The 27,970-nt window shown below is 43.2% G+C and overlaps 2 protein-coding genes across 5 annotated transcripts in view; both read right to left on the bottom strand.

The window, feature by feature from the left end:
• Nucleotides 1–6,661, bottom strand: part of LOC102198628 (casein kinase I isoform epsilon) — an 11,871-nt gene extending 5,210 nt beyond the window's left edge. The window contains exons 1-5 of the mRNA XM_005737934.2: nt 6,430–6,661; nt 3,869–3,959; nt 3,490–3,600; nt 3,141–3,289; nt 668–896 (exon numbers count right to left, since the gene is read on the bottom strand). Of these exons, the coding sequence (XP_005737991.1) occupies nt 668–896; nt 3,141–3,289; nt 3,490–3,600; nt 3,869–3,944 (565 nt within the window). The 5' untranslated portion in view covers nt 3,945–3,959; nt 6,430–6,661. The remainder of the gene's footprint in view (nt 1–667; nt 897–3,140; nt 3,290–3,489; nt 3,601–3,868; nt 3,960–6,429) is intronic.
• Nucleotides 6,662–9,397: 2,736 nt separating this feature from the next.
• On the bottom strand, nt 9,398–27,348 carry LOC102197766 (trinucleotide repeat containing adaptor 6B). Of its 4 annotated transcripts, none has more exons than XM_005737930.2 (21): nt 27,011–27,348; nt 25,579–25,666; nt 24,744–24,765; nt 24,056–24,490; nt 20,967–23,774; nt 20,681–20,833; nt 20,306–20,496; nt 20,113–20,175; nt 19,519–19,674; nt 18,037–18,174; nt 17,056–17,247; nt 16,735–16,860; nt 16,256–16,463; nt 15,711–15,863; nt 15,387–15,554; nt 14,988–15,134; nt 13,990–14,082; nt 13,606–13,821; nt 13,420–13,490; nt 11,264–11,403; nt 9,398–11,167 (listed from the first exon to the last, which is right to left on the bottom strand). In XM_005737930.2, the coding sequence occupies exons 2-21, from the start codon at nt 25,633–25,635 to the stop codon at nt 10,594–10,596; spliced, it is 6,111 nt and encodes a 2,036-aa protein (XP_005737987.1). In that variant the 5' UTR covers nt 25,636–25,666; nt 27,011–27,348; the 3' UTR covers nt 9,398–10,593. The 4 variants fall into 4 exon arrangements, with proteins under 4 accessions (XP_005737987.1, XP_005737990.1, XP_005737988.1 ...); XM_005737933.2 differs by having other exon boundaries at nt 20,306–20,493; XM_005737931.1 differs by having other exon boundaries at nt 27,248–27,348.
• Nucleotides 27,349–27,970: the final 622 nt, after the last annotated feature.

The following is a 27,970-nucleotide window of genomic DNA, read 5'->3' as shown; positions in this document are numbered from 1 at the left end:
GAGACTGTCCAAGCCGGGGCTCGAACCGGCAACCTTCCGATTACAAGGTGAACTCCCAACTCTTGAGCCACGATCGCCCCGTAGCATAAGGGAGAAGTTGTTAAACTGCAAACAAGGACTTTGTTGAAAACTTTTTACAATGAACACTGTCCAAAGTCTCAAGTTTTCAAACTATTGCACAGCTCCTGTGTATCTATGCATCTCTGAGCTTCTGTACTTGAGCATCATTAAAATAGTAGTGAAAATCAACATGATCATACTACAGCGGCTGCAGTGCAACATGCTAGGTTACAAAACTCGAGAGGTGCACGACCACAAACACTGTGGGGCCACAGCGAGCATAAGAACAACATTACAGAGAGACTGTATCAGTTTAAATCATATAACTGATTATTTTAAAAGGAAAGATCTGGTGCATCAGAAAATCTCTGAACTTGAACTAACATATGGCACCTTAATACAGTTCTTTCTGCTTAAGGGAAGCTCTCTCTACTATATCAGTAAGAAACATTAATCACAATACAGAGCTGTAAGATAAATGCTTCAGATTATGTCTAAATAACTCAACAGCAGTACTCTGCAAACATATCCAATTTCATATCCAACACACCAAAGCCTTCATTAAAATGCAGGCAAATTAGGCTCACGTGTCTCCTCCAAGTCTTACCGATCCCAAGATGTGTGTTGATGGAGGCGTAGCGCGCTGTGCCCGTCAGGTTCTTGTTCTCCCGGTAAGGAATGTGCTGGTGTGTGCGGGCATCACGGTACTTCTTGGCCAGCCCAAAGTCAATGATGTACACCAAGTTGCCTTTCTTGCCGAGTCCCATCAGGAAGTTGTCAGGCTTTACATCTCGATGGATGAAGTTCTTGGAATGGATGTACTCAATGCGACTTATCTGGAGAGGAAAGGTGGGAGAGTGGTGAAACAATGTTAGCAGCACAAAAAGCCTCTAGGTAAAAACAAAGGTTACAATGGGACATGACAGGTCATCTTATATTTTACATCCCATGAGTTCAGCACTGCCCCTGTGGAGTTTCCCGACTCAGAAAAACAGTTATTGTCACATGACCATTTCTTTTCTGAGTATATACTATCAAAACACTGTATAAATATTAGGGCTGAACGATTATGGAAAATAATCTAATTGCGATTTTTTGCCCCAATATTGCGATTGCGATGCGATTATTTTTAAGGTCTTTGTCTTCTGTATTATTAAACAAAGACAAGCAATACATCATATAGTATGGCCAATACTATATTACATTAATTTTAAACTGTTCTTTCCTGGAAGACAGACCTCTGTTATGATGACATGAGGTGATGCATGAATTGATGACTGACATTTTTATTTAACTTCTTCAATCACAACAGTATATTTGAACATACACAATAGTTTATTTTTAGCTTACAAACATCTGAGCATAAAGTGCTGACAAGGAACCCTGGTGTAAACATTAAAATGAAAGTCAGTACAATGTGCAGATTGCAGAAATATACATAAAAAAAATCAGTGGCTTTACCACACTCAGTTTTTCGACATCTGTGAACTACTAGACAGTCATTCAATTAAAAAATATTAAAAAAATAAAACTAATAAATAAAAAATACACACATCTTACTGATCTCTGCAGTCAGTAACATTACACATAAAGTGCAAACATAATACAATTGTATAAACACACACACAAACACGCCTTTAAAATTTAAAGGCGTGAAATTGGACGGTCTAGCGGCTAGTTCTGATTAGCGTCACCGCTGTCTCGGTGGAGTTTAATAAACTCGGCCGTCTGCTTCTTGCTATCTAAAATATAACCAGACACTGGTGTAAATTCTCGACTGTCTCATACTTCTGTTTAATAAGTTTTCTGTTTGACGTTTAGTCAGCTGTGTGAAAACCGAGGAGGAACCCACCCGGGGGATTAATAAAGTTTTATTTTATCTAATCTAATAACTTTAATCTCAGCCAAACCGATTTACTCACGAACAAACAAAACACTGAAAAAAGCCCAACAATAACATTTTTAGGTTGTCTAAGTGACTTATATATTACGTTTAACCCGAGCAGCGAAACTCCGCGGTGATCTGAAAATGATGTGCCGGGAGTTGTGCCGTTCTGGGCCGCATCAGTAACCCTCGAGCTTCCAGCTAGCTGTCGAGCTAGCCGGAGGGTAGCAGACGCCTCTGAAAACGTCGAAGCACTTTTGCAAATATGGGATATCTTGATAAACCGAGCAGATATTTGATGTTTACACAGCTACTTTCTCGCCTGAAAATATGTTAAAAGTTTATTTTGTGACCCAGAAAGATTAGTATGAGTAATTTTAAAACTTAGTAGCGGCCGCCATTGCTGGAAACTGGAGTTTGGCTGGGCCGCGCTATGAATTCTGGGATATGGTAGTAATTTGGACAGCCTTCGGCGCGTCGCTGTGACGTAATCGGTCTACAAATGCGGCCTCAGGAGGATGCAGCCCATGAATTTGGACATGTCCAGAGTATAATCGCAGCCTTTGCGGTTAGAAAATTGCACTTGATCATGTCGCGATATTATCGCAAATGCGATATATCGTTCAGCCCTAATAAATATGCAAAAATAAAAAGTTCTGGAATCCAAAAATTTCACAATTTGTGGTTGTTATGAATGTGTCATAACAACCAGCGTGAGACTGCATGCCACCTTCCGGTTGTCCTTTACACTTTATGACTTCCTGCCCAGCATATGCAATTAATATCTATTAACTGAAGCTACTGGTGTAAATGATCTCCACAACAGACTGAGCGTCACCACTTCCTGTGGAGTTTGTTTTTTGGTTTTTTGCTTTTTTAAAATCCCTGCAACCAGCAATGAAAGCTATGTAGACAAAATGTGTTCTCATCCCATCTAAAAAGCCAGCCATACCCTTAGTGCCCTCAATACATCTTGGCTTTCTCATTCCATTGATATGAAAACAAGGCAAAATGTGCCACAGGATGTATAAAGAGACGCTTCAGCTGGAACAAAAGGTGAGATCAGTTGTGCTTGAGAGAAAGCCACCAATGAAATCGAACATCTAGGCCAGCACAGTCTACAAAAAGGCCAATATTACAAAACACACATATCACAAAATTATCCCTGACTTTAACTGAAAGGTTCGTAGCATACCATCTGGTCAGCCAAAAGCAGGACAGTCTTTAGGCTGAATTTGCGGGAGCAAAAATTGAAGAGGTCCTCCAGACTAGGGCCGAGCAGCTCCATCACCATCACGTTGTAGTCTCCCTCTGCGCCACACCACTTTATAGATGGAATGCCCACTAGTGAAGACACATCAAATCAGAACAAAGCCCCCGAATCGTGGTGCACACACTGCTGGTTGGACATTTATCGTCATCTTCACTTTACACATTTAGCAGATTTCATAGGATTTGCATCTCCTATGCCGTCTTGGCCAAAAAATTCAAGAAGGAATGTGTTGAAAAATCTTGACAAGCATGTCCAAGCTCTAATTTCTTACCTCCTCCTTGCATCATCTTGTAGAACTTGCTTTCAATGTGCAGCTGTGGGTGTTTGGTCTTCACACATTCCAGCTTGATGGCTACCTCCTCACCAGTGGCGATGTTGGCACCTGAAAAGACACGTGCAGAAATACCCACAGCAGTCAAGACAATTGCACCTTTGCATGTACGAGGACCAAAGACGAATGAGCATAAAGGAAAATCTGAGTTCAGTGCCCGGATAAAGGAGGAAAAAAAAAGAAAAAAAAGGAATGGCACAGTTTGAAAAGAGAGGCTCTCCACACACTAATGTGGAAAGAACCTCACCGGGCAGAAAGCTGGGTAAAGCGTTTAAGAACTGAAGAAAAAAGAAAAAAGAAAGTGGATGCTTCAACTTACCGAGGTAAATGTCTCCAAAAGAACCACTCCCTATCTTTCGCCCGAGCCGGTACTTGTTCCCAACTCTCAGCTCCATGCTTCCAACTTGTCACTGTCACAGTGGGAAAACACAGATATTAAAATAAAGCAACAAACATACAAACTGAGCATCATCGCTCCTCTTTCACCACTTCAGCTATAACCATGACCATTTCCTGAACTTTCCCCTAAAGGCAGAAAGAGGGAATTTATCCTCAAGGGTCAGTCAACTGCTCACATGATGTGTACCAATCCCTCAGCACTCAAGTGTTCACATGTTTTTGAGACAGAATGTGGCCCAAACAGGGCCACTTGATCAGCAAACAGCTGTCTGGTGCCCAGAAATACAAGATCAGATTTGTAGGGCAGCTAGGGGTGAGAGAGAGGCGGCTGCAGTGAGATCAGCAAAAACATGGAAGGGAGGAGAAAGAAAAACAGGAAAAAAAAAGAGAGAGAGAGAGAGAGGCCATGCACAAATGCCAGTTTCCACTTGGAAGTGGAGTGAACCAGAATCAACGGACTTGGCACACACGAGAAAATGAAACAGCTTTTTTTTGGGGGGGTTTGTGTGCGTGTGTGTCGAGCTGATTTGCACGTGATGCCGGAGCAGGATCATCACTTATTTAGTGCTCGCTCCACCACGCCACATTGTGCAGCCATTGCAAAAGCAAGACTAAGCTCTCTGCCGTTCTGCGCTGGCACTGCCAAGCGAGTGAAGGCATGAGCAGCCAGCCACTGACTGGCTTTATCTATGTCAAGGCCCTCACACAATTCTGTGTGATGAACTCCACAAAGCGCTGCACAGACTTTATCAGCATGGACATTTCTACTGTCGCCACCCTTTAACACTACTGCAACAAAACATCATATTACACTGACGCTCGTTTATAAAATGCTGTCGCTTTCGAGTTTCAACCCTCAACTTTCCAACCGAACGTTTGCAAAGCACAGAACGCCCTGCATCTTCTTCACCAATCCCTGTGTTGCATCTGCCAACTCAAGAACCTTTATAAAATCCCAACTTTAAATGACTCCACATATTCGTTTTGCTGGAACGCAGACACAAGCTCTAAAAAACACCCAGGAATCACCATCATGGATCAACTGAACCTTGCTTTTCATCAGCAGCAACTGCATCACAAAGGCCGTACATATCCTGATGAACTCTACCTGATGAGGACAGCCTGCTAGGAGATGTGATAGAGGCAGATGGATCTGGGTCATTAAAGAGTGAGAGTTCATGTCTCATGTGCTGCAGCCAGGTCTCCCGATTTAGGGAGGAACACTAACACAAGGTTACATCTAAAGGGTACAACGAAAGTGCCAATGGTTAATTACTTCATATAGGAACAGTGGCACAAGACGCTAAATATAAGACTCTACCCATATTATTTGAGATATTTTCTCATGAGCTACTAAAAGACTAAGACAGACTTTAGTACAGCAAATGCAGTTATTGCAGTAACGTGAAGAGTCTGTGATTTGAGGTTTCAAAGGTGCCTTGTGTGAAGTGAAGCAAGTGGAATTAGCCTGTCACACTGCACTGGAAAAAACACCATGTGCTATTACGGTAGTAATCGTCTACACGAGAGTCGATTGGTTAAGATGGTACAGTACACATCTGCTGGTTGGGGGGAGTCTTAGTGGTGACTGCTGAGACAGGATGTCCTGAGGATGTTGTACACTGTGGTTGAAAAATCACACACACAGACAATATATCACTAAAATGACCTCAATCTGAAGTTAAATTATCGTGCGTTTTCCGTACATGTAATCGTTTAGATGGATGTTTAAAAAAGTGCTATACTTGGAAATGATTATCGCTCTTTTAAAACAAACAAAACAAGTACTGTAACAGAGCCAAAAGATTTCACAATCACACGAAGAACAGAGCTAACGTTATGCCTCTCGCACACGGACAGCTGTCACTACTACACAAACAACTCGCGTGTTACAGACTCCACGCTGAATGCGTGTGTTAATATCGCCTAAAGTTGCAACACAAATGTATGTTGTTGTTGTTGTTTTTTTTTTTATAACGGCAACGCTACATTTCTCTTTCCTGTTTGCAATTTGACAAGTAGCAAGCCAGTAGCGAATAGGCAAGAGCAACAAATCTGCCGTAGTTTCAGTTACGTTTTTTTTAAATTACTAAGATTTACTGAGTGTTTATTGAGTGTTTCTGTATAATTTGAGGACGTTTCGAGTAACGTTAGTGAAAAACATCAGCGCTAGGCTGCTACGTTAGTTAAGAGTTAGCTGCTAAGAGTAAGCTAGGATAAATACGTAAACGGAACCGTGATACGCGTAGCCCCGTTAATACTGTAAAAACTAAAATAAAGAAAGCTAATAATATTTAATATTATACTTCGTCACATTTTATATTATAACCGCACCCATGTATGTCACTGGACAAGTCTGTGCAGATCCCTACTACGCGCCCCCTCCCCCTCTCTTGGAAGCCGTGAATAGGAGCGTCTGATTCGGCCGAATCTGGCCCCTTTTCCCCCTTGGTTTCTCCGGTTCCCTGACCCAGCACTCACCCGATATTAGGTTCGTCCGAGAGCTGGGTTGGTGAAGGTTCTGATCCGATGGTTGTCAGTCGGACAAGAGCCCGGGTAGTGGAGGATGGAAGCGGATTCTGGTGGCTCTCATACCCCCAGCTCTTAGCTCAGTCGTCGACTGCACTCCCTGTTAATAGTCCCTGAGATGCTCCGGCAGTACGACGGCCGTTCTCCGCTCGAGTCTGTCTCCCCCTCTCGTTACTTAACGCCGTGCGTGTTCACAGCGCAATGATGTCATTCCCTGAATGTCAGTGCACTGCCATTAAAGGAAAACGCCACATATAACGACTCCTATATCTGCAAATTTACCATTCACGAATAACTATCCAATACCATTATTACTGTCATTCGTTTTTAGTGTAAATAGTCAAGTGTGTGCATACTCCTGCATTAATAATGAGATAATTATGTAGTACTACTACTAATTATGCAAGAGTTTTTTGGGTTTTTTAAATCCCTGGATAAACTATGTCCCTGCACAGTTTTTCACTTTACCATTATTCTTGTTCCTACCTTCCATGTGTTAAAATCTGATGCCAAAGGGCGTTTCTTGAATCCAATCATTTTCAATTCAGTTTTATTTATGTAGCACCAAATCACCAGTTGCCTCAAGGAACCTTGTATTGTAAGGTAAAGAACCTAAAATAATACAGAGAAAACTCAACAGTCAGACTTTAGCGCAAGCGCTTGGTGACAATTTTAACAGGAAGAAACCTCCAGGCTCCAGCAGAACCAGGCTCAGGGAGGGGTCAGCTAGGACCAGTTGGGAAAGAGAGAGAGAGTGAGCTCATCCTACATACAGTCCTAATCAAAAGTTTAAGACCACTTGAAAAATGGCAAAAAAAATCCTATTTTGCATGGTGGGATCTTAACAAGGTTCCAAGTAGAGCTTCAACATGCAACAAGAAGAATTGGAGATGAGACAAAAAAAAAAAATTTGAGCATGCAATTTATTGAAAACAACCCTTAAATGGAAACAGGCTGCTTTACAGCTGATCTTTAGGACCACACCACCAAAAAAACCTGTAAACCCTCCCAAAACAGAAATCAAGTTCCCTACATGAACTCAGTAATGAGTAGCTCCACTGTTATTGTTGATCACTTCAAAAATTTGTTGCAGCATGCTTGATGCAAGCATTTCCATGAAGTGAGTGGGAACATTTCTGCAAGTGGTGAAGATGGTCACAGGAAGATGGTCTGGAACTGTTGTACACTTTTGTAAACTTCCCTTGCCATTGATCTGAAAAGGTTCTCAATTGGATTTAGATCAGGCGATCACGCAGGATGGTCCAAAAGAGTGATGTTATTCTCCTGGAAGAAGTCCCTCGTCCTGCAGGCATTGTCTACTGTAGCATTGTCCTGTTGAAAAACCCAGTCATTACCACACAGACGAGGGCCCTTAGTCATGAGGGATGCTCTCTGCAACATCTGGACATAGCCAGTGGCTGTTTGACGTAGTAGGCCGTTTTGAGTAGTGGGATCTACTTGTCATGCCAGTAACGTTGGAAACAATCAGGGCCATCAAGGTTACATTTTTTCTCATCAGAGAATAAAGCTTTCTTCCACCTTTCAATGTCCCATGTTTGGTGCTCTCTTGGAAAGTCCAAACAGTAAGTTCTGTGGCGTTCAAGGAGACAAGGCCATTGAAGACGTTTTTTGTTTTTAAAGCCCTTCAGTGTCAAATGCCATCTGATGGTTAAGGGGCTGCAGTCGGCACCAGTAACGGCCTTAATTTGGGTAGAAGATCGGCCTATGTCTTCACGGACAGCCAATTGGATTCTCCAGCTCAGTGCTGGTGAAATTTTTTGGGGTCTTCCACTTGAGTTTTTTGTTCCATAACCCTCAAGATCATTTAAGAAATTCCAATGACTGTCTTACTGCGTCCCACCTCAGCAGCGATGGTGTGCTGCGAGAGACCCCGTTTATGAGGTTCAACAACCCAACCACGTTTAAAAAGGGAAATATTTTGCCTTTTCTGTCAGATTGTCATGACAGTGTGACTACCTTTACAATGAAGCCACATGTTTGCACAGATTTGTCTCTTTAAAGGTATGTGGTCTTAAACTTTTGATCAGCTGTAATCAGCCTGTTTGTTTCTGTGTTGTTTTCAATAAATTGCATGCTCAAAACAATGTTTTGTCTCACTCCCAATTCTTCTTGTTGCATGTTGAAGCTCTATTTGGAACCTTGTTAAGATCCAACCATGCAAAACATGATTTTTTTTTGGCCATTTTTCCAAGTAGTCTTAAATTTTGATCGGGACTATATGCAAGTGCACTTGAAAATTATATCAAGCCATAAAATTTAAGGTGTATAATAAAGGTTACATGGACAATCTCATACAGGGTTAACACAGGATGAACCCATAAAGGTTATCAGTGTGGGTAAATAATTTCATTCAGTAAGCACTGGCTTACCAGAGACTGACGCAAGTGTTAAATAGGATTGGTTTGTCAATAGTGATGAGAGGGTGACTGACATGTGGTCCAGTCCATACACCTTTTTTCTTTAGTCATGATCACCTGCTGAGCCAAGTGTGGATTACAGCAGACAGACACCTGAATTCACACACACAAATGACATAACAAAGAAGAAGAAGAAGTTTAGAAGCCAATACTTTCATCTTTATTAATCTTGTTCTCATTTTGTTTAAATAAATTTTTTTTATTTTTTTATTTGTAAAATCTCAAAACGAAAACACTGAACAGGAGTGTTAAAGCCTGTCTTAATTTAAAACGAATACACAACAACAGAACATTAAAAACGTACGGTAACGCTTACTCTGCATCTGTAAACAACCCATCCCACCCCTCCCTCCCGCTCTACACAGTTTGATAAGATTTTGGCATGTCCATTTTTTTTTCTCGACGCGTATGCCTTCAGCTCTTTGTGTCATCAAAATGTTCTTTTTTTATTATTGCAGGTCGGACAATAAAAAAAAGACAAGTCTGCTTTAAAAAAAAAAAGAAAAAACAACTTCGAATGAGAGAGAAAAGCATTAGTGCGAATATTTCTTAACACACAGTCAGCAGTATACTGAATGCACTCAAAAACATTTTTGTATAGACCTTCTGTATAAGTAAGCAGCCTTGCCCACATTATGACAGGCATTAACATGCACACACATCATCCTCACATTCACGCACACGCGCACTCACGCATGACAACTGCGGTGGTTTAATCCACTTACTTGGTCTCAGTCTCACTCACGCTCAGTGTGTACGACACTACGCGTGCACACAGTATCAACACATGGAGAAATGCATCATAGCCTCAAACTGCCTGCAATTTAACATTTATCACTGCAACAGTAACAACCATGTTCAAGAGAGAATAACAGAGAAAAAGAGTGCGTGAGATACAACAGTAGGAGGTCAGCATTTTGAAAACAGAACAATGACATTTTTCAGTATTTTCACTGTTTAAAAATTAAAACCATACAAACAAAAACAAAACAGAAAACAAACTTAACATACACAGTAAGATACAGTTCTGCTGTCAATCAGAGCTGTTTGCATGTGTTTGGATTCGATCTCCATCTTTAAGGGGATGTGAATACAAACTGCACTTTAAACCTCACATCATGTAGTAGTTTTAAGTTCTCTTTTACGATGAAGGTAATGCTGTTTACAGTGCCTATCTGTCTGAAGGCTTCTCTGTATTTGGTGTGTGCATGTGTATGTAAATCTGCTGAAAAGTCACCTATTTACTAAGCACATTGCAATCCAGTCAAGTCTTTCAGACCAACTGACTTTTCATTCTTTTTTTTCTTTTTTTTCAGGATTCAAGTCTAAGCAGTTGAAATCTTCATCTGTGGAAAAAAGGCTGTATACACATCTAACAGTCCCTGCATTTGTTTTATATAATAGCTTAAGTCTGGCCACGAGAATGTGTGTAAGCATGTCTCACATTTCTGCTTTGTGTGTGCACATAAATTTGCATACTACGTATACGTATGCACACGTGTATATGTGTAGTACATTTATATGCATACCATGTAATGCGTGTGTGTGTGTGTGTGTATATGTGTGTGTGCGTGTGCCATAGTAAGTACATATGAATCCCAGTGTATGCTGTATCAGTGTGTCCAAACCTACACGTACAAATGGAAGCAGGGGGGGGGGGGGGGGGGGAGAGAAATCCTCAGATGGAATCGGTTCCTCCCCCCAGTAGGTCGCCAGGCAACAATCCAGCAGGGCTGTCCATTTGGTGCCTTTCCTCCATCTGCGGTGCCCCCCACAGGCTGCTGCTGGGGTATCCTGCAGTCATGCCTCCCCAAAGCCCAGACCTCCCAGACTCTACTCCCCCGACGCCTCCTCCCTCCCCAGCCCCGTTGGTGCTCCACTGGGAAAATATCCCCAGCCCGGGTCCTTGGGCTGAGGAGCTCTCTGAAGAACTACCTGTACCATCAAGACTCTGCCAGCCAGAGCCAGAGGACCTAACTCCAGCTAGAACTGCTGCTCCACTCTCTCCTCCACTGCCATTTCCGTTTCCACCTGAAGTTGCCCCCACAGCTGCCCGCTCGCTCCCCGGAGAACTTCCTCCACTGCTGGCCACCACAGTTGTGCCTGTTCCGGATGAACCCTGTGCCCCACCGGTCGCTGCCCCTCCTGAGCTGGCTCCCTCTGCCCCTCCGGCCTGGGAATGTGCAACATAGCGAGCAACCTCTTCTTCGCTCACAAACTCCGCCAGGATCGTGGTGTTGCCCAGGACACACCTGTTTAAGAAAGTTATAAGACAAGGTTCTTCAGGTCAGTATGTGCAGAATTACCGTTTGCTTCACGCGGAGCAGTGAGGGTATAGGTAAACTTACATGTGCAGTGCACCCTGGGCCTTGGCTGCTTCCTGCCGGGTGCTGTAACGAATCAGAGCGGTGCCCTGGGTCAGGCCAAGGTGGAAGGTCAGCAGGGGGCCATGCTGCATACAGATAGTCCTCAGCGTGGAGCCATCAATCTACAGGGAAGAGGGAATAATTGTATAGATACCGTATAGGATTAGACTCTGGAGGGTGTTTGTCATATTTAGAAGGACCAATTTTGGTGAAAAATCTGTTACTGTGAAGAGACTCTTGATTTCTGAGGAACCCAAACATAATGCAAGACTTTTGATTAGAAAAGATTACTGATAGTCACTTTGTTGCAATGGTAGAGGTAAAAGTAAGGAGCGAGGAGTTATATTACATCGACCAATGTCCTCAGCAGAACGCGTGGGTGTGTGATGTAACGTTCATAGGGCAATTAGCCACTATCTTGAGTGATCACTTATCGGGCCAGAGAAAGGTCAGGTAAGGAGGCCACACAACAATGATTATGTACATGAAAAACTGTGCACTAATAAATAATGTGAGTGGTAAGGTGTGGCTTTATGACATGTAATAAAGTTACATTTACAGTAAGATCTTCAAGTTGTGCAAGCCTGCACGGGAGATTCTAACAAGAACAAACTTGGTCTTACTCTGGAAAACACTTTAATTTCTATGATTTTCACAGAGGAAGTCGTGGAAGTGTCATTTATACAAGCTCTAATTGCTTAAATGGCTCATCCAACTTGGCAATCAAATTACAGCTGGGTCATTCATGGGTCCGTGTAATTTGCATAGGACAGAGTGAAGGGGAATGCAAATGAATGAGAAAAGCAGTTTAAAGTGCCTAAACCCTGACCGATCTGTACATGTAGCTGTTAATATGGTCTAAGTATTTATGGCCATGATCAATTCTGTTGTGTCAAAGAGGTTTAACCCGTGAACACATGAAGTACTTAAGAAAATCGATTTTTAAAACTGAGGCCTTCAATGAACCATTCGAGGTAAAAACAAAAAACACTTTAAATAATTTGAATCGCATTTATAATTTTATCATAGCGTACATTATTCCTCATGACTATTTTATACTACACAAAGTCAATTGTGCACATTTTCATGTTGCATATGTAAACAGCTGTGGTTTAGATACCTGCCTAATGAGACAAAGATCCCTGGTTTGATCCCAGGAGACAAATCCCACTGGGATCATTGTCAAGAGTGTTATTCAGTGTTTTTAAAAAAAAAACAAAAAACCCCTTGCCAAATCAAACAGACACCTGCTTTTAAATAAGGGAAGAGCTGAAAGTAGCTACACTGGCTTTGGGTATAGTACTGTATAGCTTCCAGGTTTCTTTTCTTACCAAACAAGTCTATACACTTCGTTTTTTTTTGTTGTTGTTTTTTTTTTTAAAACAACCTATTCCTTCATCAACTCTCAAAACAAGTCTCAAATTAACAGGACCCTTTGTTGTGCCACTTACTGTTGCACTCGTTTCTCTTCTTTGTTGTCTGCTTCACTGTGCACCTTTAAAGGTTGTGCAAAGATCACATTCATTTTATTAAACTGGATGATATAGTTCTGCTACTGATGGCAGGGAAAGCTCGTCCTGGTCTGACCACCAGCAGCAGCAGCACCTCTCTGCCTGTTAACGCCTTTATTGCAAAGCCAGAAGAAGAATAAGGGGCGAACAAAGTAATGGCACAGTTACTCTCCTTTTGGAATATGTAATAAAAACCACAAATATATAAATTACACAAATTTTTTATATTAAGAGTTTGATTATTACTGAATCATCATAATAAATTTTCCATGTGACTGCTTCACTGATTTTTAAGGTTTTCCAGCTGTAGCTTGATCTGGGGGGGGGTTCATTAATGCCATCACAAATCCCCCCCTCCTCCCCTTTAAATTCCTTCTCTTATGTTTCACAAGAAAAGCTCATCCAAATTCCTTCAAGCTATTAAATTGTCGATCATTATTTTTTCCACATAATTATATGAATGACGTGGCGATCATCAAACAAATGCATGAAGTGTGAGACACACTGCTCATACAACACGGTCCTGTTACGATTTTACATCACCCTTTCGCACAAGTTCAGTTTCTGAAGATGGCAATAACTGCCTTGTTTAATCGTTTCTCAGTGTTTGCTTCTCCTCCTCCTTACCTGAGGGGTCAGGTTGCTCAACAGCAACCAACAGCTGCCTCTGGAGGCTGCACCATCACTCCAAGCTGAGCCTATAAATTAGGGATAAAATGACAAATGTAAGATTTCTTTATTTACACTGACTTCATCCTCTATATCATAAACAGTTAAGCTGTAAACTATGAAGTAAGGTCCCTGTAGAGGTACCTTGCCCAAATCTTGACTCTTGATTAATCCCACCCCCTCCCCAGCTCCGGGCTAACCGAGGGCCACCAGTTCCCCATGGCGAGGGTGAGGCTTGCTTCTGATTGGTTAGGCCAGGAGGGGGGCGTGGCAGCTGGGAGCTGTTGCGACTGGTCTTCCACAACTTGTTCTGTCCAATGGGCTCTGGAGGCCAGCTGGGCTTGTAATCAGAGTACTTTCCTAAGAAGGAAAAGGTGAGTGGAAGAAAGAGGCATAAAAAAAAGAGAAAAAAAAAAAGAACTCTTAACTTGTAAAATACAGTGCTAACACATGACAGAAACAATATAATGAAGCTAATAAGTCAAAATGTAAATGCAGTTTAACAATATCCACCAATCAAAAACCCACCTGTGCTGTGTGCATTGCTGAGGGGGCTGTCTGAGGCACTGTAGGGCCAGGCACCAGGTGAAGGCAGCGAGGTGTTGAGAGAAGGATTTGGCCCTACAAAACATTACAATATTATCTAAACACCACTACACTTCTGAAAAGTTTATACACAAAGGCCATCGCCACCCTGAAAGCTGTGACTTTGTCATTGCCAAATCATCGTCTTTCATTTTATATTTAAAGCATAGTCTACCACCTCAAATTACCACCTTTGTGTGAGAGAATTTTTATTTGCTTATTTTCTCCATTTTTTCCCTCTCTCTCTCATCTCTTCTACTATTAGTAGTTTTTCCTATTTTATACTATACAGGGTGAGACACTGTTTAAAGCACTTGTGCAGCTTTTTTTGTTGTATATGACAAATGCAGAACTAGGAACCTTAGGGGATGCAGCCACTATAACTTATACTGATTAAGAAAAAGCAGCAATATGCTTAAAATTGCTTTATCCGGTCCTGAGCTTGGCATAGCAGACAACTGTAGGCTACAAGAGAAACAGACAAAGTAAAAATGTCATTTTCAGATCCGAGTCCCTGTTTTCTGGGATTTTTTGTTTTTAGTTGGTAGAAATCTGTGAAAGAGAGCCAAACTAACAGCTCTGTAGTAAGAACTAACACAAAAGAAATGCCTGCCATATAAAATAATCACCAGCTGACAGCTATAACAGTAAGTGGTGAAAAGATTTAGTACTTAGCCTTAATCCTCGTAGGGATGAGCTGCAGCCTTCAAAGGGGAACTTAGATTGTAATGCAGTCTATTAACAACTGCACCTTTAGTGATATAGCAGATTAGACGGCAGAATTTCAGATTCATGTTCATTCTCAAAATGACTAATCATTAGCACAGTGAGTCCCTGTAATCTATTCTGGGCTTTATTTGGGACAGAAGCAGAGTTCTTGTAATACAAATCATAATACCAGAGTCAAAACCAACACCTATGCTCGTCAAAACTTCAAATACCTATGTTGTCTCGCAGTAACTGGTGGTCAGAGTCGTTGAGGCTTGGGGATCCTGGGGAGCCAAGGACACTACCAGGGGTCATATAGGGATCCGACTCTGGGTCTCCACTGTTCTGTATGCCCTTCCATGGCACACCGGGCTGGAATTCTGTCATTACGGAGGAAATACAACAAAAAACAAAACCCTGATTAACAAATATGCCGTGCAAAACAGTCCAACTTAATAACCGTGTGCCTGCAGGGTTTGTTAACTATGCTGGCTCCAAGTCTTCAACTTAAGTACTACACATACTGGATGTCCCCAGCATTAGAAGCAAATTATTTATTTTAGTTATTAAGATGAAAAACAGCTGTTTTGGTAAGTAGCAGACAAAAAACAAACAAAAAAAAAACCACTCACCTGGAGGCCAGCTTGATGTGGCAGATTTGTTCCCCATTTTACTACCAGGGGTCCGGTGCCAGCTGTCTGCAGAGCCCTGAGGGGGAATCCCCAAACCATCACTTCCCAGCATTTCATACTGGGAGTAAGGAGACCCTCCTCTAACCTTTACAGCACTGGGTAAAGGGCCTTTAAAAATGGGACATGACAGAGAAAGGAGATCAGACAGACTGACATGAATATGTTTCGCAACATTTTGGTTCACAGCGGCTCATTCAGATACACTGTGAACAAAGATGATTACCAGACCAGTTGCTGATAGGAACAGACCATCTGTTTACCTACCGTTCTTGTGAATGGTTGAGTCGGGGGGAGAGGGAGCTGGCGAGTGTCCCTCCATCATCCATTTAAAGCGGGACTGCTGTCCTCCTAGATCCTTCATCCCTCCCATCATGGGACCGAGCTCCAGTCCTGACAGGTTACTTCCAGGAGTAAGCCCTGGCAAGATGGGAAAAAAAAAACGTGTCAGCTTTAATGTGCACATAATATTTTGATAGTCAGAGCCTTCAGCTTTCAGCATTTCTTCTTCACTCAATATTTACACACCACTCTGCATTTAACCATTGTTATTATTAATCTCTGGCTCTCTTCCACAGTGTGCCTTTTATCCCGTCTCCCTCTCCTCACCCACTACTGGTCACAGCAGATGGATTTGCCTTTCCAAGGCAATTGTTGGGATTTTCTGTCTATTATTGTAGGGTCTTCACCTTACAATATAAAGCGCCTTTAGGTGACTGTTGTGATATTTGGTGCTATAAAAAAATAAAATAAAACTGAATATTATGCAAATCCGGGGAGCGCTGAATTTACACCTAACCACAAGCACTCACCAGAGTACATCCCTGGTGTTTTGGTGTGAAGGTCTGATAAGGTTCCCCCAATTCCAGGATGTGGAACAGGGTCTACCATGGCCTGTTTGGATAGGCCTCCTCCCAGGTGAGAGGGGGACAGTTTGGAACTCCCTCCTGGTGCTGCTCCTCCAACTCCACCCTGCTGATGCTGTCTCTGTTGCTGCAGAATAGCCATAATCCTCGCCAGCTGACAAGATGAAATTTTAAAAAGTACAGTTGAATAGTCACCAATAATCTATATTTATATTACATAGTTTCACATATTCTAGTCTGACGTGACTGAAGCAAACACTAGTGTCACATCTGTCACCAAAGGTTAAAAATAAAGTGATGGTTCTGAACTACACCTCAGCTAATTAGCCTAACAGAACTTCTGAGTATTTCTGACCACATTTTACAGAGTACTATTTATAGTGTTGTTACTGCTCCGATGGCATTTTATTGGCATGCACGCTCACCTGCTGTGGGTCTGGCTGCTGCCTGAGAGGCTGAGGCTGAGGGAACTTCCTCTGGTTCTGCAGAAACTGCTGCTGCTGCTGTTGCTGCTGCTGCTGTTGTTGTTGTTGTAGCAGGAACTGACAAGCCTGTGTGTTGGCGGACAAAAAACAAAACAAAACACAGCTGTTTTCACAAACATTTTAATCCATTACAAAGTGACATTATTTAGTCTACATCTTCTGCTTCGACATCAATGTTTTCCACTATAAACTAATAAGAAAAACTACTGACAATGTTTTATTGCAATCAATCAATCGATGACGTATCATTCAGGCACTTACCAGATGGAACTGCTGCATTGGGGGGTAAATGTTGCTGAGCATTGCTAGCTGCTGTGGGGAAATCTGGGGAGGGAACACGCCTCCGCCAACCCCTCCGACACTTCCAACACCACCGACACCTCCTACTCCTCCAACTACACCACCCACACTTCCACCAGGAGAGGGCATCTGCTTCAGCATAGGACCCGGCACCTGCAAGCCACAAGAATTCACAAGTATATGGGTGCTGAAAGACACTCCGGGCAAAGCACGTTATGAGAAACAGGGACACTCTATCAATAAGCCCTGTCAGGTTTCCAGCAGTGCAGGATAAGCTGGAGCATCGAAACCAAACGCAAGAAATGTATGAAAGCCCTGTCAAAAACTGATATTCAGTTTAAAAACATTTCAAATTGGTGTCACATTTACATGAGGCAGATTATGTGCCTGTATCACATGTGCTAGTGCATACTGCAGTGACTCTGCACGCTGTAGGCAGGCAGCTTCTAGTTCGATAAAACTGAAATTTTTATAGTCTGCGATTGCAGAATATGACTAAATATTAGTTGGTGACGCCATTATAATTACTTTAATAAGTGGTGGGAGTAGTCAGTAAAATAACTAAGCTAAAGTTTAATTAGTTGTTAAAAATAATATAATTATATTATATATAATTTAATATTAACTAACCAACTGTAATGCTATAATTTGTTTATGTCATTATAGTGAAAATCAATTGTTTTCTTTACTTAATGTCACGTACAGGTTTCAGTTACCTTCATAAAATTGGCACAAAGTTTAATGGACTATGTTATTATATATATTTAATAATTATGTATAAACTCTTCTCAAAAAACTTCTGAGACCACCAGATGTGTGAGGTTAGCTGACCTTGATGACCCATTGCTCTGCATTTGTATAAGATATCCAATATACCAAAAAAACCCAACCAAAACCTTGTACAAACAGCTTCATCATAATTAATAACAACAGGAAACAAACCTGAGCAGACAGGAACGGATGAGGCACTTGTGCACGTAACCCCTGGGAGGGGTTCATCGAATGCATGCCAGGCTGGTGCATCCCTCGAGGCTGAGACATCCCTCCACCACCACTGACAAACACTCCGTGGCCACCCATCTGGAACAGAATAGAAACAATTTACAACTAAAGCCAGGGCTCTCGAAGTGTGGCCAGTGGAGGCCCTTGGTAACATTCTGTGCAGTCCCTGAGCACAGCAAGAGAAAACGAAGCATCCACAATTCATATCATCCTATCTTTAAAAGGAAAGGAGCATTTCTCTTCAATTTCAGCTCCATGGTTCTACCTGCCATAATTGATTAAATCTACATAGCACTGATAAAGCTTGCCAAAGTGTAGAAGTGCCACTTTACATCTAAAAACTTTCCAGCTTCCTTAACCCTTTAAGACCTACCATAGAACCAAGTCCGCCAGAGCTTATATTATATTTTTACATGCTGTGGAGCCATTTTTGGGAGCATTTCAAGTTGATATACATCAATACAACCATTATAGCCCAGATTTTAATAATATGTATTCATTAAGTGCATAGTAATTACATAAATTGCAAAAAAGTGCAATAAACTACAAAAAAAATTGAAAATCGTTTTTGCTTTTTTAACATATATTTGTAGTTAGAGGAATTTAAGAGGCTTATCCCTCAAAACTGTAAATACAAAAAAGTTGCACAAAATAGTTTTCCACCACAGGAAATTTATTTTGAGTGTCTTCATAGTTTTATTTTTGAAATACACTAATTTTTATACACTGCAGGAAAAACGAAAATAAATATTATACTGCAAATTTGCAAAAGGCAGCATATGCATCAAAATAAACTATTTCCAGCAGTGCAATATGAGTCCTAAGCATCCCAGAAACGACACAGAAAGTCATAAAGTCAAAGATAACTTTTAAAAAGACCAGTATAGGCCCTGAGGCCCTGATGGTAAAAAAGACTACATTTGGAAAATGACGTCACTTCCGGTTTCGGGCAGGTAATGGCGGAAATGCAAAGGTTCGCGCTGACGTCTATTCCAACGTAGGAAGTGTTATGAACAGCTGATCGGATCGGCAAAGCGTGTTTCTGGAATATTATGTTTTTGTTCCTGCAAGCGCTTTTTATGCAGTTTTTGCAAAGCTTTATGTGGAAGGAAACCGTGACCTAGGACAAGCTGATGGCATAAGATGTAAGTACAACTCCTCCAGTTTCATATGCAAAAAAAATTTTTGCGCTAGCTTACGTGGTTGCAGTGCTACCGGGATTTAAAAATAGTTACGCAAAACAGAGCGTGCCCGCTCCGATCGGCTCTAAAGGGTTAATTGGTCATTAAAACCCTTACTTTATTTGTGGTAATATTTTATAACACTCAGTCGATACTGTGAGTACTAAAGTTCAAATTATTCAAACTGACAGCTACCTTTGTTCTTATAATAATTAAAGACTACTTAACACTCCCAACACACCTTTTCACCATAGGGCCCCATGTCAACAGGGCCCATATCTTTGGAACTAGGCATGCGGTAACCACCTCCACCTCTTCCTCCCCTCCGCATTTCTCCATTATAGTCAGTTATTCCTCTCTTGTCTCCTTCCATTTTTTTGTCGACACCTGGATCATCCTAGAGAGAGGTAGAAAAAAAAAAAGAAAAGTGACCTCACTCTTTAGTAGTACAGTGATAGCACCCTCACTGATAATGTAACCATTATAACAACATTAGTGATAGAGGGGGAAACAAAATCATATCAAATCATACAGCAGCAATGGCACTAAATACATGAAAGCTATAAATCCATCCACTCTCTTCCCTTATCTAATTCAGAGTCAGGGTGGGTGGAGCCTGTCCCAGCTGTCTTAGGGCAAGAGGCGAGTTACACCCTGGACAGGTCACCAGTCTGTCGCAGGACTAACACACAGACAACCATTCGCAATCACATTCACACCTATGGGCAATTTAGAATTACCAATTAACTGAACTCCACTAATTGCATGTCTTTAGACTGTGAGAGGAGAGCTAAAAAAATGTTTTTCTTAAATAATTATCTTATTCGTATCTTACCAGAATGCCCATATTTGAAAACTGGCGTGACACTGGGTTCATCCAACTGTCCCCTCCTCCGGCCTTTAAGGAAAAAAAATCCAAACATTACCCTTTAAGTGCTAAACAAAAATCAAAGTGTTTTGTTGCAGTACAATGAACTTCAATTTGTAGTTTATAGCCGTTTGTGTGTCCTTGAATCTTTCTTCCCCACCTTCATGTTTCCTCTTTTCCCCCCATGTGTCTGACCCCAGCCTCCAGAGTTGAAGGAAGAACTGCTTCCCTGTGAGCCTGTGCTGTTCCAGGCTCCGCCACCACCATCTTCTTCCTCATCCCAGCTTGGATGACGGGAAGCTGAAATAGAGTCTCCTTTTCCAATCCAGTTTTCAATAGACTTGGCACCTGCAGTGAAAACAAAACAGATGGTTATGATAAAGTCAGCTGTTTCTCTATTTGGGGATTGTGGAGTTAACATTCATGAAGCCTAGTCATACTAAGAAGTGCAATGTTGCTAAATGTCTGATATGTGGTTGAGGCATCATCAACACATGAAAAACAAGATGCTGTTTTTTTTGTTTTAAATCCTTACCAGGTTTACCAGGGTTGGGTGAAGGATTCCCCCAGCCAGAAGCTTTACCAGGTTCATCTGGATCACCCCAACCTGATGTTGCATCTGAAGCCTGACCCCAAGCTGCCGTACCATTATCCACAGTTTGTACACCTCCTCCCCACATGCCGGCACCTTGATAAAATTAGACATTGTTGTTTAGAAGAAAGTACTACGTAAAAGAAGCTTAATCGTTTATGATTTTAATAGCAAATGTCCATAAGGTTGTTAACAAGGCTGACACTGTGAAATAAAAGCTTTTTCTTACCCATGGCGCCATTGCCAGGAGTTGTGCTGCTGGACTGCATCCCCTGTTGTCTTCTAGGTGGTTGTTGCTGCTGCATGGATGGTGGTGGGGCCTGCTGACTGTGGCTCTGGCCTGGAATTGCACTGTTCTTGTCCCACAAGTTCACGTTCTTGGTGTTGTAGCGGTTTGGGTCTCCCCAGGCTGATGTGCCATCGTCGATTTCCATTTTGCGGCTGATGGACTGAGGGGAGGGCTCTTCCCAGCCGCTGGGTTCTAGGGTGTCACTACTGCCACCTCCGGAGATTTGGGGAATCGGGCCAGAGGTCCAGCCTGAACTTTGGTTCTGATTCTTGGAAGGTGGACCTCCACCTCCAACATTTGGCCGGCTGTTCCACCCTCCTTGTATGGGACCTCCTGGTGGTTGCTGACCCTGTGATTGGTGCTGCTGCTGATTTGGGGCTTTCATTGGTGTCGCTTGGCTGTTTGGTATCTGTGCTGCTGCTGTATGGGGCTTTGTACTCCCCCAGTCCGGGTGGGATTTGACGCCACCCCCATCTCCCCATCCTCCTCGCTGAGACCCTCCTTCATCCGATGCACCCCAGGAAGATCCCTCATCAGAGTTGCTCCCACCTCTACTCCTCCCATCTCCCCACCCACCTCCAGGTGTAGAATCTCTCTGTCTCCAGTCTCCTCCCCCCCAACCACTTGTCTCCCCTCTTCCACCTCCTTTCCACCCCCCTGTTCCTTTATTTTCTGGACCATCTTTCCACCCACTACCCTGTTCTCCTATGTCTCTCCAGTTACCTCCTCTTTGATCCCCCCATTGTTGTTCTTCAGCCCCCCATGTTTTGCCCTGGCTTTCAGGTGGGAGATCACCCCAGCCTCCAGCTGCCTTCCCCTGGCTGCCCTCTAGATCTTCTTCTGGTGATCCCAGCTTCCTTATAGTGCTACTTGGCATATGAGGACCACAGGTGGACTGTGCAGCGCCACCATCCCAGCCATCCCTTACTGTAGAGTTCAGGCTGGTTGCATGGCTGCCACCAGATGTATCATTAGTTACTGAACCAGTGTTAGATGGGTACCTAGGACTGCGAGTAGTGGTAGTGTTCATGGTTGCTGATGAAAACGCAGAGGAAGATGATGTGTTTCTTTCATTTCTGTTTCCGACTCCTGATGAGGTGTCCAGGTCCCAGGCCACATTCTGTCGAATCTGGGTCTGCCCCCAGCCCGTGTTTGACAGAACCTTGGGGTCCAGGTCAGGCCGATTGAGCAAGCTAAGTAAGGCCACTTCAGCATTGGAGGTCTGATGGGAGTGGTGGTGCCCAGATGAGGAATGCTCTTGTTTCTGTTCGCTACCACTCCCTCCTCCACCACTTCCAGCTATGGATCCTCCTCCACTAGAGGATGGTCCTTCACCTCCAGTGCCTCCACCCCATTCCATAACTGCCCCGTCCCCAGTATCAATCCCTTTCTGATTGTCCCAAGCTTTTGTCATAGTTGCAAACTTTGGTGAGGAAGAATCCTCCAAACTGCTGCCAACAACACCAAGGCTGCCTGCACTACTGCTGATGCTGCTCCCCTCTTCTCCTCTTCCACTGGCTATTGCTAAATTACTTGAACTTGCACTTGCACTTCCTGCAGTTTCACCCCACTCTGCATCTGAACTGCTTCCTTCCCACGGTCCCTGAGATACCACTGGGGTAGTTGAACCACCACCATTTCTCCTGCCCCACCCCGTCTTGTTACCTGGGGTACCAGAGCCCCAAACATTCCCTTCCTGCCCCTGAGCTCCAGTCCCTCCTCCACCCCACCCATCTGCCTGTGAGGCCCCTGCACTGAGGTCAGTGGACACTGGGGGTATGGATCTCCAAGAAGAGCTGGCAGAGGAGGAAGACGTAGAGCCAGAAAGATTACTGCTCCCTTCTCCTTCACTAGCAGCCCCACAATCCCCCTCACTGCCACCTTCTTGATTTGGTCCTGCTTCTCGTGCCGCCCCGCCTGAACCCAGCTCCTGTCCTGGGTTTCCTAAGTGCTGCTGCTGCTGTTCTCCACTCCTGGCACCTGCAGCTGTTTCAGTGTGCTGCTGATAAAGATCAGTTTGATTCACAGATGAAAAAGTGTGAGTGGTGATGAGGGTGGTGTTGGCGGAACATGAGGAAGATGAAGTAACGGATGAGTGTAGTGGAGCACTGTCCCCAGCCGAAGTTGATGTCCCACTCTGCACCAGGGCGGGCCAAGCGGAGGGGTTCATGTCAGGGTTGAAATTGGCACCAGGGACACTGCTGCTGCTGCCACCTACAGGGCTCTCCTGAGGGCTAGGAAGAAGATGGGAGACTTTGGAATTGTAAAATGCTGCTAATCCTAGCCCCGCATCCACCTGAGATGAGGTGGGAGAGACCCATACACCACTGCCGCCACCACCACCACCACTTGACTGAACACATTCGTTTAGTGAGGAAGTGGAGGATAGAGGAGAAGAACGAGGGGGGGAAGGATTGTCCATGTTCCCTGCTCCTCCCTTCTGCTGGATGCTTATCTCACTCCATGAGGCACTACTGTTGTTGTTTCCGGGGCAGTCCTGCACCCCTCCTCCAGCCCCATCGGAACTCACTTTGGCCCCCCCTATAATGGTAGGCCAGTCCTCCAGGTCAGTCCCATCCACAAACACCTTCCCGCAGCCCTGAGAAGAGGACTGGCTGCCAGAGCCTGCCCCCCATGTGGAATTTGCATAAGTTGAAGTAGTAGTAGTAGAAGACGACGGAGCAGCGACACATAATGAGGATGAGGAGGAGTTTGGGGGTGAAGGGGAGGATGAACCCAGGTTGGAATCTACGGAAAAAAATCATGAACAACACTCAAAACTTTCAGAGTTTACTACATGTTGCTAACACTACCTGACTAATGAGAACAGTGAACGTATATCACTACTGTCATGAACAACTTTATAATGAATAAATTAATTGTAAAGGCCACTGATTGATTCTCTTCATTGCGTTATCTGTAAAAATTCACCTTAAAACAAAGTTTCTGTTCTAATGTAGGACAAGACTACTACTGGGTTACTGGACTACCTATTAAACTTGATCGTATGTTCTGAAACATTAACCCACCTGTGCCTCCAGCTGTGTTTGCATTGGGGTTATCTGCTCCCTGTGAGGGAAGAGGTGGGGCGGCCCCCCAGCCGCTGCCTCCTTCAGCCCCTCCAGAGCCCCCCTCACCTCCACCCAGCAGCATGGAGGACAGCGGTGGCTGGCCCCTCTTCAGTAGCACTTTGTGGTCCTGCTGGCAGCGAAATCTTGGTGGAACCTCGCGAGACATGTATCGCTGCTGCTGGGTGGTCTGACTTCCAGAGGGTGAGGTGGAGGGCTGTCCGTTGGCCACAGCAGTCCGCTGCTTTGCATTGTTCCCACCACCAGGAGGAACTTGGGCAGAACCCCCAGCTGCACCAGGACTGGGGGATGAGGGGGCAACAGGGCCAGGGCTGGGGGACACTGAGCCTGGGGTGACAGGTGGCTGGGAACAGGAGGGCTTGGCTGATTCTGGCACTGGCAGACACACAAATGAGAGAAACCATCACTCTGTAGGTGCGTTACTCAATTTATGATTAGTTTAATAACATTCACTATGGGTCTAACATATATGTATGCATGTGCATAACCACATCCAACAAATTCCCTACACCGTTACCTCATACTGAAGTTCATTACAGCATATTTAAGAAGAAGAAACAAAGTCATTAAACTGACATGTGGAATACTCAGTGATGGAGGAAGGAAGAGTGACATGAAAAACACATACCTTTGATTTTTTGTTCTGGCACCTAAAAAAGAAGAAAGAAAGAAAAGAAACTGAGATGTAAAGCAGGAGATAATTCGATTTTTTTTAATGCAAAAAAAGGTTTGCATTCATGTGACTACCTATGTCCACAGTGGACATTCCATATAAAATACCCATCTGAGAAGCTCAGATTTTTGTTCAGTACCTTAAGTTTATTTATGGAAGATATAGGAGATTCTGCCACAATACTCTCAAACTTTTATGAGGTAAAGGCCCTTGAAATAAATAACTTTTGATTTTGATTTTAGAGTGTTATTTTCCAGCCTTTTTTAGTCCTCTACAATACAGGAAGCTGGCCATGTGTGCACAATAAAGCAAACTGCAATTTTATATCTGCTTCAAGTGTCACAATCTAAAGCCAAAATCTTATTTCTGGTCGACTCAACATTTTTCTATGACCAGCATTAACAAAATATATAAATGGGATATAATAGCTTCACTAGCAAATATTTACCAATTCAATGTCTATGACACAAAGGAAGAAAAACAATCGTTTGGCATGCTTGGTTTTTGGGAGGGGGTTTATTTCTTTGTGTGTGTGTGTGTTTTTTTTTAAATCTTTTTTATCTAAACAGGGCATTTCGGCTAAACTTTCAAGAGTCATACCAATGTGTGGGATAGGCAGCTTGTCAAGTTACAGCATGTTAAAGCAATTTCAGCTCTGAAAATTTCAAATGATGTTATTAGGGCTCAAAAATCTGGCAAATAAACTGTAAATTTTATCAACTCCTGTTCAACACAAACAGTTAGTGATACAGAAACAGACTTTCTGCAAACTAGACAGAGCACAGCTTACCTTCTGAGAGGTTTCCCTTTTCTTTTTATCTTCTTTCTTCTTTTTCTTGTCTTCCATGAACTACTGTTCCCCTTCTTGATTCTCCTGTCTGAAAAGAGAAATATACATGTTCAATTATTTATCTAACTAAAGCCTCAATGAATTTGGCTTGTTGCTTAAAAAGAGAGCATAACATTGTTTCACACACATAAATTCTGGCTCGAAATTTATAACATGCCATCACGAGATCACCGCCAAATGTACTCCTACACAGTCAGTGTTGTAAGAACTGTAACGTTAACCAGAAGCAGACAGCTTGACAACAGCCCTTGGTAGTCTTGTTTCTCACTGCATAATTCATTAACCAGCAAGCAACTGCAATTCAACCAGTGGACAAACAGAGCAGCAGCCAAACAAACATGACTTTATAGTCTACAGCATTTCTGGGAAAAAAGGGAAAAAAAACTGGGATTTTTTTCAGGCAGTAAAGTAGGAAGTAAAATGGCTGCAATGACCCAAGGGGTACAAAAGAAAAAGAAATAGCGACCTGTCCACTGTTATGAAGGAGACACTTGTTTATGACCTCCTCACTATGCCAGAAGTAAACAAATGACATATGCAAACGCACAGCTCGCATCTAACAACAAAACAGATGACATTAAAATAGCAAAAACGGCCACAGAGGGAAACATAAAGGGATCCCAGCTTCTACAGAGCTGTAAATGTGACTAGGCCAAGTAATTCTGTTAGCCAAGCTGTTGATAATTAGCCCCACGACACAAGACGCTACTGAATGCTAACCCGACAAGTTACAGCCGTGACCCTTCACTGTTTAATGTCGCTTGCTGACATTACAGGTAATGATGAGAAGCACAGCCGGACATCTGCGCAGTACTGGGAGCAAACAACCTGCACCTCATGTAAATATAACAGGTCGGTAGGGAACAGACCTGCAGTCACGAAGGGGCACCGGGAGAGCAACTGGCTAATGGTAGCGGGTTTTAAAGCAGCTAGGCAGGTGAGCTCTCGCGCTTTGACCCGAGAGCCCGGGCTCGCGGCGGTGAGCTGTCACAGAGGAAGGTGCCTCTGTGGCTCCGCGCGATCGTAACCTGAGCGAAGTTGACTGCTGAGGCACGTCAGGCCCATTATTTCCACACGCTGCCCCCTCCTTTTACACGGTTTATTCTTGTAATTCGTAACGTCACGGCGGGCGCAAAACCCAGGACTAACATGTCAGCGAATACACCGAAAACCAGTCCGTAGCAAGGGGTCGACAGGGCCAAAACACACGACGAACCTGTGACGTTTCCCCAGCTTTTCAACGCCTAACAAGCGAGCCTATTCCAAAAACCGAGAAACCTCGAATGCTCGCCGTGTGAGTGAATAAATACTTCGCGTTTCGACTCGGTACTTCTGTTGTGTGAAGGCCAAACGTCCGTGTTTTAGTACTCACCTCGGGAATCACGCAGGACATAAAGTGCTTCTGTGCAAAAATTCTTGCAAACCTACCGCTAGCAGGTTAGCAAGGTAGCTACCCTAGCGAGCTAGTTCTTCGAGGCTTTCAAGGCTAAATTGAATAAGAAATGACATCACCGAAAGGCGAAATGTTAATCGTAGAAAAACTGAAGAAAGGCGAGTATCCTTTTTTGCGCGACTGTAGCTCTCAAGCTGTAAACAAAACATGCATAACCTCTTGATTACTGTCAGACGGTCTGTGATCGGTTAGTTTACTATCGGCCATTTTGCTTCTGTGTGGAGGTTTTTAGGCAGCGTATTATATCACCAGGCTCGTTGTTGATCAGAGAGGGGAGGAGGAGCAGAGCTCGCGCCTACACTGTCCACCAGAGGGCGCTTTAACTCTGGAACATGATAACTCTGGAACATGACGTCATGCATAAATAAGTAAACAAATGTGCTGAAAAAACAACAACACAGCAAGCGCCTCCCACCCCACCCCCCCTTTTCCATGTTTGACATATAATTAGTTTAGATAAAATAATAAATGTGCTCAGATGTAAGTATTTAATAATGACTTAATTAATACTGTAATAGGATATTGTACAAGATATGGTACTATTTGGAGCTTGTACTGAATTTTCTTATTCCTGTGAGCTATACATTGAAATGGTTAACACTGTGACACACTACATTTATCCATCAACCCACCCATCCATTTTCTTACACTCATCGAATTCAGGATGAGGCCCGGAGCTTAAATCACATCTGTTCTATAGCACATGTGACCAGCTCTAGGTAACCATTACTGCTCAGATTTACACCTACGGTCAACAAACTCAACACAGAAAGATCCCCCAGCAGGGTTAAAACCCAGGATCCTCTTGCTGTGAGCCCACAGTGCTATCACCATTTTGCACAATGTATTATGTCACATTTTATGGCATTGTATATATAT

Source organism: Pundamilia nyererei, unplaced genomic scaffold (assembly GCF_000239375.1).
Source record: "Pundamilia nyererei isolate P.nyererei 1_Seehausen unplaced genomic scaffold, PunNye1.0 scaffold00081, whole genome shotgun sequence".
Classification (NCBI taxonomy): Eukaryota; Metazoa; Chordata; class Actinopteri; order Cichliformes; family Cichlidae; genus Pundamilia; species Pundamilia nyererei.
The sequence above is the reverse complement of the archived record's forward strand: the minus strand, read 5'-3'. Positions and strand labels throughout refer to the sequence as shown.